This window comes from Sorex araneus, chromosome 9 (assembly GCF_027595985.1).
Source record: "Sorex araneus isolate mSorAra2 chromosome 9, mSorAra2.pri, whole genome shotgun sequence".
NCBI lineage: Eukaryota > Metazoa > Chordata > Mammalia > Eulipotyphla > Soricidae > Sorex > Sorex araneus.
In genome coordinates, this window is record NC_073310.1 from 3,614,950 (window position 1) to 3,627,935 (window position 12,986).

The following is a 12,986-nucleotide window of genomic DNA, read 5'->3' on the forward strand; positions in this document are numbered from 1 at the left end:
ACTCGAGTTTTTGTGCAGATCTGGAGGGTCTGCTACTTCCGCTGACCGTCTTTGGCCCATTTATGGAAGCCTGTGTCGGAGAGAGAGAACTGGCTAGAGGGAAGTCAGAGAGGTTTGATGGGAAGATTCTCTAGACAATAAAGAGTGGGCTCAGCTTTTCCCCTTCGGTTCTGATTACCCCCTGCAGGATCTGACCACCTTCCCTGACCACCTCTACTGGACATCTGTTCTTGTTTGCACAGCGTCCCTCCCCCCGGAAGGGAATCCAGCTCTTATCTTTGCGGAACCACCCTTCCTAAAAGTCTCTCAGCATACCCACTGGAATCACTGCGGTGGGTTCAAGAACGGCCTAGCATGCTGTAGAGCAATTGGAGTCAGCCCTGAGAATCTGCTAGAACTATTTGGGGAAAAGATGAAACACTTTTGCTGAGGGTCCTAGGCTGTAATAATGTAAGTCTGTTGCTATGGCAGCCCGTTCAGAGCATAGTAAGGATGAGAAAGAGAAAGAGAAAATATGTTAAGATGACATAATTGAACTCCTAAATCAATCCATACTTGAAGATAGCAATATCTTTGGATTTATAATTACAGGACTGGAGCGATAGCACAGCGGGTAGGGCGTTTGCCTTGCACACAGTTGACCCGGGTTTGATTCCTCCGTCCCTCTCAGAGAGCCCGGCAAGCTACCGAGAGTATCCCACCCGCACGGCAGAGCCTGGCAAGCTCCCTGTGGCGTATTTGATATGCCAAAAACAGTAACAACAAGTCTCACAATGGAGACATTACTGGTGCCCGCTCGAGAAAATCAATGAACAAGGGGATGACAGTGACAGTGACTGGTGCCTGCTTGAGCAAATCGATGAACAACGGGATGACAGTGCAGTGCAGTGCTATAATTACAGATTCCCACCCTTATTTATTTATTTATTTATTTATTTATTTATTTTTTTATTTTTGAACTTTACAGTAACCTGGGACTTAAGAAATGACCAGGACTCATTTTTTCCCCTCTGAGTAATCAGAGCAGAAGTTCACAACTATGGGTAGTTGTGGCATATATCTATATTGTTTAAGAAAGGAATTGGGAGCGGTAGCTTCTGTATTCTCTCCTCTTTCCTATCCTCCGGAGGCTGTTGGGCATTTAAAGTTTTCCATGTAAAAAAACCCGAGTGCCCAAGAACAGATGACTGGTTAAAGAAACTTTGGTACATCTACACAATGGAATACTATGCAGCTGTTAGAAAAGATGAATTCATGAAATTTGCATATAAGTGGATCAACATGGAAAGTATCATGTTAAGTGAAATGAGTCAGAAAGAGAGAGACAGACATAGAAAGATTGCACTCATCTGTGGAATATAAAATAACAGAGTGGGAGACTAACACCCAAGAGTTGTAGAGATAAGGACCAGGAGATCTTCCCCACAGCTTAGAAACTGGCCTCACACACTGGGGGAAAAGGCAGCTCAGATAGAGAAAGGAACACCTAGTAGAGGATGCTGGGAGGACCCACTCGGGTTGGAAGATGTGAACTAAAAGTAGACTATAGACCGAACATGAAGGCCACTCCATACCTCTATTGCAAACTACAACACCCCAAAGGAGGGAGAACAAAAGGGAATGCCCTGCCGCAGAGGCAGGGTGGGGTGGTGGGGATGGGGTGGGGGTGGTGAGAGATACTGGGATCATTGGTGGAGGTGAATGGGCACTGGTGGAGGGATGGGCTAATGGTCACTGTATGAGTGAAATGCAAACACAAAAGTTTATAAGTTTGTAACTGTACATCACAGTGATTCTCTAATAAAATATTTTTTTTTTTTGCTTTTTGGGTCACAACCCAGTGATGCTCAGGGGTTACTCCTGGCTTTACACTCAGGAATTACTCCTGGAAGTGCTTGAGGGACCATATGGGATGCCGGGGATCGAACCCGGGTCGGCCATGTGCAAGGCAAACGCCCTACCCGCTGTGCTATCTCTCTGGCCCCTAATTAAATTTTTTTTTTTAAAAAAAAGTGTTCCATGCAACACTTTTCTTATCAGAGGGCTTCATATAAGAAGCAGAGGGGCATTTTAGTGCTTTAGTAGCAGGGATGAGTAGGAGTCGACAATAATCTGTTATGAGGCCAGAGTGAAAAACCACACCTTGTGTCCTATTATCTACAGCCATGGGCACTCAAGGGACCAAAATCACAATGGAAAGGAAAAGACAAACCCAAGAATGAATGCTCCGTCCCACCACCGCCAATACTCATGCTCCTGATGTTCAAGCCCTGCTCACCCGACTTAACCAGTGAAATGTTTTGTGCATGGGGTATCCACTCATGTTCACTAGGGCCAAGACATGGAAACAGCCCAAATGTCCAACAACAGATAAATCCATACAATGGAATATTATTCTGTCATTAAAATGGGACACTATCACTATCACTTTCACTATCATCCCGTTGATCCTCGATTTGCTCTAGCGGGCCCAGTAACTTCTCCATTCGTCCTGACCCTTAGATTTTAGCAGCCTCTCTTTACTCATCCTTCCCAACGGTGCTGCATTAGAGGCTCTTTCAGGGTCAGGAGAATGAGACCCATCATTGTTACTGTATTTGGAGTATGAATACGCTACGGGGAGCTTGCCAGGCTCTCCCTGTGGGCAGGAAAACTCTCGGTAGCTTGCCAGGGTCTCCGAGAGGGAGAAGTAGGCTATAAGATGTCCCATGGCTGCTTTGGGACAAGGTAATGAAAAATGCTGCAACATTTTTCAGATGAATTCTGAAAGCACTGTACTCAAGTGGAAGGGGCTAGTCGCAACGAGCCATATGTTTTATGATTCATTTATATGAAGAGTCCAGAAAAGGCGAATCCAGAGACAAGGAGAGCAGATTAGCGGTTGCTAGTCTGCTAGGGAGGTGGCAGGGATTTTTCACTGCAAGTTGGGGGATGATGATGAGAGGAGATGAGGGGGTTTTGTCGCGACGGTAATGAAAGTTTCTGGGAGTAGATGATGGCGTTGGCTGCACGGCTTTGTGGCTCTGCTCACAGAAACCGAGCTGTCGCGTTCGTACGGTTAAATGAGTGAGGTGTATTTACGTGAATCATCTACCGCTAAGGCTAAGAGAGAATCAGGAAGCGAGCGGGACTTTTTCAGAGCGGCTGTCTCATATCCCTGTGACTTCACCAATTAAAAATGTCAAGTGTAGTTCAGCCAAGAGGCCTCTTTGAAGGTTTACAAGAAACACTCAGTATAGCATTGGCAGAAGAAAATAAATCTTCGTGTGGGTGCCTTCACTGGGGTGAAAACATTGCCAAGAAGTTTCTCTTCCATCCCTCAATGAGCCCATCCAAGGATCCGTATCGAATGGTAGCAAGTCTCCCTTTGGCCAATTTCTGGGGCCCTGGAGACAACCCTGATATTCTCAGGCCCTTCTGTCTCTCTCTTTTGCTTCCAGCTAGAATGTCAGCTGGGCCTGGGGTTCTTCTGTGTCCCAGAGCTATCACGTTACGAACACAGTTCATTCAGGTTTGTTTGCATTCCATGACGTGCTGGGGGGAGAGCTGCAGCCTCCATTCCCCTCTCTCCCTTGACATTACTGTGATGTCTGGGCAGCCGCGCATGCCAGGTGACTGCACACCTGGCCTCAGTGCTCGCCGAGGTCACTTGCCTCTAGCTGTGCCCACTCTTGTGCTCGCTCAGAGCTGAGGGTCTCCTGCACATGGCGCTGTAGTTCTTGCAGGGGGTCGATCCCTTGAATTGTGGCTGTGGGGGGTGGGAAGAGCCACAGTTCTGGCCACAGAGTCTTCACATCTATTTCGACGTGGGGCTTGCAGAGGGTGGGCTTCAGAGGCATGGTGTCACCCTTTAGTTGTGGTGCTCAGAGAGCCATCAGGATCCCTCAGTGTATGTGGTGCTATTGGGAATTGAACTTGCAACCTTGTGCTCGCAAGACGAGCACTTTGGCCACTGAGCCATCCTCTGGCTCCCTGAATTGTATTCTTATCATTGAAAGTATACTAGGGCTGGAGGGGATAGCACAGCGGGGAGGGCGTTTGCCTTGCATGTAGCTGACCTGGGTTTGATCCCCGGCATCCCATATGGTCCCCGAGCACTGCCAGGAGTAATTCCTGAGTGCAAAGCCAAGAGTAACGGCTGGGCATTGCCAGATATGGTTCCCTTCCCACACCCTCTCCCCCAAATGAAAGTACATCTTCTGAAACAACAACAGACAGAGGAGGAACTACAAATGATTAGATAAGCCTCTTTTGTCTTTTTATTCCTTACAGTTGTAGACCCTGTGGAAGAAGCAAATGTAAACATCTCTCTCTCTCTCTCTCTCTCTCTCTCTCTCTCTCTCTTATTTTTGGGCCACACCTGGCAATGCTCGGGGGTTACTCTTGGCTCTGAGCTTAGGAATTACTCCTGACAGTGCTCGGGGGACCATATGGGATGTTGGAAATCGAACCCAGGACAGCCATGTGCAAGGCAAGTGCCCTACCAGCTGTACAGCTCCTGACCCCACATATCTTCTTTTGTTAAAAACAAATCCCCAAAGGGCTGGAGTGATAGCACAGCGGGTAGGGCGTTTGCCTTGCACCTGTCGACCCGGGTTTGAATCCCAGCATCCCATATGGTCCCCTGAGCACCGCCAGGGGTGGTTCCTGAGTGCGCAGCCAGGAGTAACCTCTGTGCATTGCCAGGTGTGACCCAAAAAGCAAAAAAACAAAACAAAACAAAAAAAAAACAACAAATCCCCAAAATGTTCTTAGCTCTTTCAATGTCAAATACTATTTGAATTATTTAAACCTCACATCAACCCTTTTGAGGAATTATTACAGTCATGCTTTCTTTTATTTCATCTTTTATTTGGGGGGCCACACCCAGTGATGAGCATGCCCAGCATTTTCTGGTGCGGCTGGGGGGACCATGTGGCTCCAAGGATCAAAGTTGGGGCTCCTACCTGCACAGCATGTGCCCCAACCCCTTGGGCTAACTCCACAGCTATAACCACGGCTTGTTTGTTTTAGGGCCACACCCAGCCGTGCTCAGAGCTTACTCCTGGTTCTGCACTCAGGGATCACTCCTGGGATCATATGGGGAGCCAGGGATCAAACCCGGGTTCCCAAGGCAAGTGCCCTACCCACCGCACTATCTCTTTGACCGCTCCCTATAACCACATTTTATTCTATTTTTGGTTTCGGGACCATACTCAACAGTGCTCACGGCTTACTCCTGGCTCTATGCTCAGGTATCACTCCTGTTGGTGCTCAGGGGTTCTAACCTGAGTTGGCACGATGCAAAGCAAACACCAAAGTACCCTTGTACTTTCTCTCCAGCCCCCGTTGGCACATTTTATGAAATGAGGAAACAAAAACTCAGAGGGGTGAGACCACACAATTAGAGATCCCCGATATATTTTTATTTATTTATTTATTTTGCTTTTTTGGGTCACACCCAGCGATGCTCAAGGGTTACTCCTGGCAGTGCTTGGGGGACCATCTGGGATGCCGGGGATCGAACCAGGGTCGGCCGCGTGCAAGGCAAACGTCCTACCCGCTGTGCTATCACTCTGGCCCCCAGAGATCCCCTATTCAAACCTGAATAGCCAAAGCATATCCTAATACATCCAATAGGGTCAGTTAGTTATGTAAGCCCTCATACGAATCTTTGTGCAGAGTTAAGTTATTTAACTTTTTGAGACCTTAATTGTTGCCTCCTGCAATAGCCTATGAGCATCTGTGAGCTGGGAAGGATTTCGTTCTCTCCATCTCCTTTGCAGGGTGCAAATAATAAATATATTGTTTAATAGTTCAGCTGTCTGAAGGCAGCCAAGCAAAGCCCTGTCTTGGAATATTCTGTTCCCCTGCCTGAAAAAAAAAAATTTCCTCTTTTCTGTTTTTTCTTTTTTATTTTTTAAACTGTCCCTTAAACATTATTTTGTCCAAGGAACCTCTCCTGATTGTGCACCCCAGATAAACTTGGGACTCTACCTAGGCTCATTCATCTTCGGGACCTTTTGTGACAACGTTGAACATAGTTGTGTTAGTGTACCCATTCTGTTGTCTCCTGCACTGGACCTTAGGGGCATGAAGACAGGGCTCAGGTAACCTCTGCCCTCCATTGGTATGTGGAAGTGCATCTGCCTAATGTGCAAATTATTTTTGTTTTAGAAGTCTGATGCTAAATCTGCGTTGGTATTTCTCCTCTGAGTTTGGGCTAGCGACCAAGACTTCATTGCCAGGCGTTTGGTGTTTTTCTTCTCTTTTCCCCGCCATCACCCAGTACAATGGTCTCCAGTCTAACAGCCGCGGTGTCCACGGGCAGTTCACGGTTCACTAGCAAAGGAAGGTCTCTCCTAAGCCAGCAGGTACAATTCCAAGGTTTCTCCCTTGTTCCAGTCGTCTTTCGAGAGCCTTCTGCGTGGTCTGGGCGCGAAGATCTTCCCCTGGCCTCCTGGGAAACGAGGACTGATAGGAACTCGGCCTTCATTTCTGCAGGGGCTAAAGGGACACTCAGAAGTCAAGGGCAGCTCAGGCTATTGACTTTTTCCCTTTATTTTTATTATATTTTCTTTTTTCAGGTTCTCAGAAAAAAATTCAATCTATTGGATTGGAAGACCCCCTCTCACCGCCCACCCCCCTTGGCATTAGCAGGTCCACTAAGCACTGCAGAACGCTCCCCCTTCCCCTCCCCCCAAACCGATTAAATTAAAAGAAATTTAATTCCTAGTACACAGTGTGGCCTAGCCCAGGCGCCACCGGCGGTGTTGCACGGGATAAACCGTGTCTCGTTTAACCTCGACAACTGCTTCCTCCGGCCTAATGCGGAGACACCTGGGAAACCTGGAAGGTGCAGGAAGATGCGGGCGAGGGCCGCGCGGGGGGCGCTGCCTGCAGAATCCCCCCTGCCCCCCTCCAGCATCCTGGGCGGTCTCCAAACAACAGCAAAACTCAAAGGGAATCGGACGCCAGGCCCAGCCCGCGGGAGGGAAGGAAGGGCTGGGAAGCAGAGGGGGCGCGGGTGCAGGGGCTGCCGGCGGGGCGGCGGGGTCCCCGGCACCCCCACCTCCCCCGGCTCCCGCCCTGCCCGCCCCCGCCGGAAGTGACGTCCCGCCGCGCCCGGCAACCGTTGCCAAGGAGCTGGTCTCCAGGAGCCCGCGGGAGCCCGGATGCCAGGGGGCGTGGGGGGCGGGGAAGGGATCTCGTGAGCAGAATTTGAGGTAACCCCGCCACCCCGCGATCGGAGACTCCCCCGAACCCCGAAATAGGGGCGCAGTGGCCGCTCCCGCTCGCCTTTCCCGGGACAATACCCGCCCCCCGTCCCCGGGCCTCGCGGGGCCTCCGGCGGCGCCCCCGCGGGGTGAGGGTCGGCGGAGGGGACTGTTGGGGTTCCGGGACACGCCACCCCCTCTCCGGTGCCGGGAGACGTGCTGGGGGGCCCGGGCTCTGCAGCTCGGCCCCCGGCGCCGCGGCTCGTTGGGGCCAAGTCAAAGCACGTTCCGTTGGAGCCCCCCCCGGGCCCCCCAGTTCCTAAGTGGGTGAGAGCCGGGGCGGGGCGAGGGGGCCCATCCTTGGGCTAGTTGCAGCGTCAGCGCCCCTGGGCATAGGCAGTACCCGCTGTGCCCGTCCCTGGGCATGGCGCGCCGCAGACCGTTTGAGTGGGTGGGCAGCGCGCGGGGTGGGGGTCCCCGCAGGTTTGCTTCCCCCCGGGACCCTCGGGCGCAGCGAGCCAGTCTGGGGCTTTCCGTGTTCTGTGTGTGCGTGCGGGCAGGCCTGGACTTCACTGCTCTGAGCCGTGCAAAGCTTGCAGCTCCCGCGTGAGACTGGATTTAACCTCAGATTTCTTTTATTAGTTTGAGGAACACGAAGCTATAACATTAGTTATCCTTTCTGCCATCTTTTGAGTGTTGTTTTTCAACAACAACAACAAAAATATGTTATCTACGGCTCGATCGAAATTACGGAGCAAAGCCCCTGTGTTTACCTTTTGGGGGTTTCCGAAATATCCAGCTGTACCCCCACTCAGTTTAACAGGCCGATTTCAGAACAAACTGCATGCACTAACGTTTTTGGTAAAATACGAATATCCATTTTCTGGTTAACTCTTAGAGAGCATACAAATGGTTTTCCTTTTTTCTAGAAGTTCATTAAAAAAAAATTTTTTTTTGATGTTTTTGCTAGCTTTAAAAATTGCCTGCCTGCAAACTTGGGACTATTTTCCCCTTCTACTAAAAAGTTATAGTTGCATGCAGGAAGCAGACTCTTTGATAATGCATTTTGGCAAGTAATCAGATATTCTTCACTTTGTAAAATTATGATCTTTCTCACCATTACCCACTACTAAAGACTGGCTTCGAGTATCTGTCTCCAGTACCTTGGACTGTATTAAAGGAAGAAACTATGGATCTAGTGTTACAGCTCTTTTAGAATTTGTCTATCAGACTTTCTAATCCTTACCGGAAAGTCCATTCAAAATATATTAAATATCTGTTATAAGTTAATATATAATATACACATTATTATATATAATTTAATACATAAGTATATATATAATATATGTAAGTAACTAGTACAAAATAGAAAAGCAGTCCCGGTTAAAGCAGTGCCCATAAGTCCGCAGTCAGCCGGAGGGCAGGCACTTTGTTCTGATGCCCCAGACCTGCATGAAGAGCTGGAGAAACCTACATTTGGAAGGAAGGCCTAGAGAGATGTACAAAGCATTTGCAGTTTTGGAAACTGGGAAAGGAACAACATTCTAGGTGGAGGAAACAGCATTAACCGAATCAGAGGTGGGAAAAACTATTTAAGGAGCAGTAACCATTTCAATCAGCTGAAATTTGAAAGGGTGAAAGGTAACCATTTGGAAATAAAAATTGGAAAAGGCGAAATTGAGCTTTGAAAGTCTGGCACTCTAAGGAATTCGGATTATATTTTGCAGGCAGTGAGAACTGACCTGCAACGGGACAGGTGATGACCTGGAGACTTGAGTCTGTCATTGAAGGCTGAGGAGTGGCCTGAGTGACTGCCCCCACCCCGCCCTGGCTCAGGTCAGCAGAGTGCTGGTGAAGGAAGGAAACCACAGCCAAGTGTGAAGTTTCTCCTCGGGTTCAGGTGGGTGTGTCCCGTCTGGGCTCAGGTTTGTCAGTCTGATTTTCAGGAGAGAGAGGTCGCTTCATGTGACTTAGGTGCCTCCTGTGTGGGTGGGTGGGTGTGTGGGTGTGGTTGTAGGTGTGGCCGTGGCTTCCATGCCCAGTGTCAAAAAAAAACCAAAAACAACTGTGAATTTGCGTTGACATGGACTGTTATTTCCAAGTACATGGTTATTAGAAGGCTGCCTTCGGCCTAACAAGCGGTGAATGGGAATGATGATAGTGTAAGGTGGGATTTATTGCTTATTTTGTCCACGTTAACTCTGTGTTGATCCAGTTGTTTTTCAAACCAGATACATAGAGAAAAGCATTAGGCATTAAATATTAGGATGACTTTCTAATATATTGTAGCTTTCATAATAAATTCTTCATACTCGGATTCCTTTAAGCAAATAGCCTTTCTGCCATATGGAATTGTATTTTTCCTGCCTACTTCCTATGAAATTAATACTGATTTTTAAAAAAAAAACAAAACTCTTTATTGCTAAAAATAAGGACTTGCCCCTCTATTTTTCTTCTAGTTTAAGTTATAAGACCTAATTATGAGTGACCAAATCAAATACATTGTGGACAGTCTTAATAAGGAGCCTTTTAAGAAGAATTATAACTTAATCACTTTTGATTCCTTGGAGCCTATGCAACTATTACAAGTTCTCAATGATGTTCTGGCTGAGATTGACTCAAAGGTAAGAGTTTTTTATTTATTTATTTTTTTAAGTCACACCCAGTGGGTGCCCAAGGTTTACTCCTGGCTCTGTGTTTAGGAATCATTTCTAGAGGTGCCTGGGGGACCATATGCAGTGCCTGAAGGCCCACATTTGGTTGCAGGGATCAAACTGGGGTTGGCTGCCAAACGAAACAAGTGCCTTAATGGGGCTGGAGTGATAGGGGCTCGCCTTGCACGTGGCCAACCCAAGTTCGATTCCCAGCATCCCATATGGTTCCGAGCACCGCCAGGAGTAATTCCTGAGTGCAGAGCCAGGAGTAACCCCTGTGCATTGCCGGGTGTGATGCAAAAACAAACAAACAAAAACTAGTGCTTTAACCCTTGTACTATCTCTCTGGCTCAAGAATTTTCTCTTCATCTGTGGTAAAAAAGGATGTCAGCAACGTCTGTTTCTGCCTCTCAAGTAGCCTTGGGCCTTGGAAATCATTAATCTCTCTGGACTTTATTTTCCATTCCTGTTTAGTAATAGCAAGTGATTTTTTTAAGGTCTCTTGACCAGTGCACAATTATCTACGTGTACCTTATTTAGACATTATTTCTCTAAGACATAAATAGGCTTAGTCCTGGAATGAAAATGCTTTTACAAAAGGTTTTGTTATATGCAAGTCACCTCATGTCTCTCTCGTACTGGCCTTCTCTCCCGGAGGTTGTCAATGTGACATGCTTAGTACGAGTTCCAATCTGGCGTATGTGCCTCCTCCCTTGGAATCTGGAGGCCTCTGGATTAACGTTTTATGAAGAGACCATTGTGCCTGTTACACCCTAGCAGAACAGTTTTGTCAGTTTGAATATTGTTCTTTATTCCATGTACAATAACATTTTCTCAATTTTTTTTTAAATTTGTTAGCAAGTTGTTGACATCAGAGAGGAGATGCCGGAGCAGACAGCTAAAAGGATGTTGAACCTTCTTGGTATCCTCAAATACAAGCCTCCAGGGAATGCAACAGACATGTAAGAATTTTGTTACAGGTTGTTTTCTTAAAATTGTGCTACAGTATCCAAACCTTCCTGGGCTCTAGTGTGTTTCTTTAGGCAATCCTTGGTCTCCCATCCCTAAATCATTGAGTTTCAAAATAACCTTGAATGTTTCATTTTATGGTTTTTTTTTTTTTTTTTTTTTTTTTTGCTTTTTGGGTCACACCCGGCGATGCACAGGGGTTTCTCCTGGTTCTACACTCAGGAATTACTCCTGGCAGTGCTCAGGGGACCATATGGGATGCTGGGATTCGAACCCGGGTGGGCCGCGTGCAAGGCAAGCGCCCTACCCGCTGTGCTATCGCTCCAGCCCCCGAATGTTTCATTTTATGCCTAAGTCTGAAGTAGTTCAGTTTTTTTTTTCCTAATCAAAAATATCAGGCAAATTAATTATTTTCTTCTGCCATCTAAGGAACGTACACCTGCTTAGTCAGGAGACATAAGCACTAAGGCAGACCGCCCCCCCGCCTCGTACCGCATATTTTTTAGTGACATATTGAGGGCCTACTTTTATGCTTCATCTCTTTTTATTTTATTTTTGTGGTTGTTTTTAGAGGTTTTTATGGGATCACACCCAGTGGTGCCAGGGGTTACTCCTGGCTCTGTGCTCAAGAATTACTCCTGGCCGTGCTCAGGGGACCATATGGGATGCTGGGAATCGAACCCGAGTAGGCCGCATGCAAGGCAAACACCCTCCCCGCTGTGCTATTACTCTGGACAGATGCAACCCCTGTGCATCACTAGGTGTGACCCAAAAAACCAAAAAAAAAAAAGTTACGGAAAGAAGAGGGGAGATTATAAAGGATTGGAGTGATAGCACAGCGGGTAGAGTGTTTGCCTTGCATGCAACCGACCTGGGTTTGATTCCTCCATCCCTCTCGGGGAGCCTGGCAAGCTCCCCATGGCATATTTGATATGCCAAAAACAGTAACAACAAGTCTCACAATGGAGATGTTACTGGTGCCCACTCAAGGCAAATCGGTGAACAACTGGACGACGGTGCCACAGTGCTAAAGTGTGTTTATTTTCTCTCCATAGGAGTACCTTTCGTCAGGGTCTGGTGATTGGAAGTAAACCAGTCATTTACCCAGTACTCCATTGGCTTCTTCAGAGGACTAATGAACTAAAGAAAAGAGCATATTTAGCTCGTTTTTTAATAAAACTTGAAGTGCCAAGCGAGTTTCTTCAGGATGAAACTGTAGCTGATACCAATAAACAGGTACTGTCTGCAATGGATTTCAGGATACAATCTTCTAACATATTTATTTGCTGTCGCTGTTCTAGGGGGCACCAAGGAGGAAAATAGGTATTATTTAATCATGTAATCTGAATTGATTATCTAAACTGTAATCGTGTATTAGAAGACTTAGGGGGCCTGAGCAATAGCACAGTGGGTAAGGTTGCTTGCCTTGCTCACAGCTGACCCGGGTTTGATTCCCGGCTTTCTGTGTGGTCCTCTGAGTACTACTAGGAATAATTCCTGAGTTCAGAGCCAGGAGTAACCTCTGAGCATTGCTGGGTGTTGCCCAAAAGAAAAAGAAATGGACTTACTTTTAGGGCTTGGATGGTAGGTAGCTCAGAGGTAGCTCAGAGGCCCTGGATTCAATCCTTAACACCCAAAATTAGTAGCACTATAATAGCACTGTCGTCCCATTGTTCATCATTTTACTTGAGCAGGCACCAGTAACGTCTCCATTGTGAGACTTGCTGTTACTGTTTCTGGCATATTGAATATGCCACGGGAAGCTTGCCGGGCTCTGCTGTGCGGGTGGGATACTCTCAGTAGCTTGCTGGGCTCTCTGAGAGGGATGGAGGAATTGAACCCGGGTCGGCTGTATGCAAGGCAAACACCCTACCTGCTGTGCTATCGCTCCAGTCCAAAAATTAAAATAAAATAATTATATTTTTAAAAGAAATACTGTCAGAATGGTAGAAGTAAGTAAGTAGAGAGAGGGAAAAATCCTAAAATGGGAATTTTTGAATGATTGATTATTTAAGAATTGTGAGAATAGAGGATATTGAACTTAGAATAGCAGATACTTTGCTCATCAGTTAGTGATTATACATTTTATCGTCCAAATCAGAGCGGAAGGAGCGCTCATGAGAATCACCCTAGGACAGGGGCTGGAGAGAGAGAGTACAGAGGGTAA

At 47.2% G+C, this 12,986-nt stretch overlaps 1 protein-coding gene and 1 non-coding gene across 2 annotated transcripts in view; both read left to right on the forward strand.

Annotated features, from left to right (window-relative positions):
• Positions 1-6,914: 6,914 nt before the first annotated feature.
• The window catches only part of IFT81 (intraflagellar transport 81), a 72,174-nt gene continuing 66,102 nt past the window's right edge, over positions 6,915-12,986 (forward strand). The window contains exons 1-5 of the mRNA XM_055147491.1: positions 6,915-7,205; positions 8,924-9,096; positions 9,656-9,820; positions 10,709-10,812; positions 11,875-12,055. Of these exons, the coding sequence (XP_055003466.1) occupies positions 9,677-9,820; positions 10,709-10,812; positions 11,875-12,055 (429 nt within the window). The 5' untranslated portion in view covers positions 6,915-7,205; positions 8,924-9,096; positions 9,656-9,676. The remainder of the gene's footprint in view (positions 7,206-8,923; positions 9,097-9,655; positions 9,821-10,708; positions 10,813-11,874; positions 12,056-12,986) is intronic.
• LOC129399002 (U7 small nuclear RNA) lies at positions 8,393-8,454 on the forward strand. The gene has a single exon (XR_008626852.1). It is a non-coding gene; the product is annotated as a U7 small nuclear RNA (small nuclear RNA).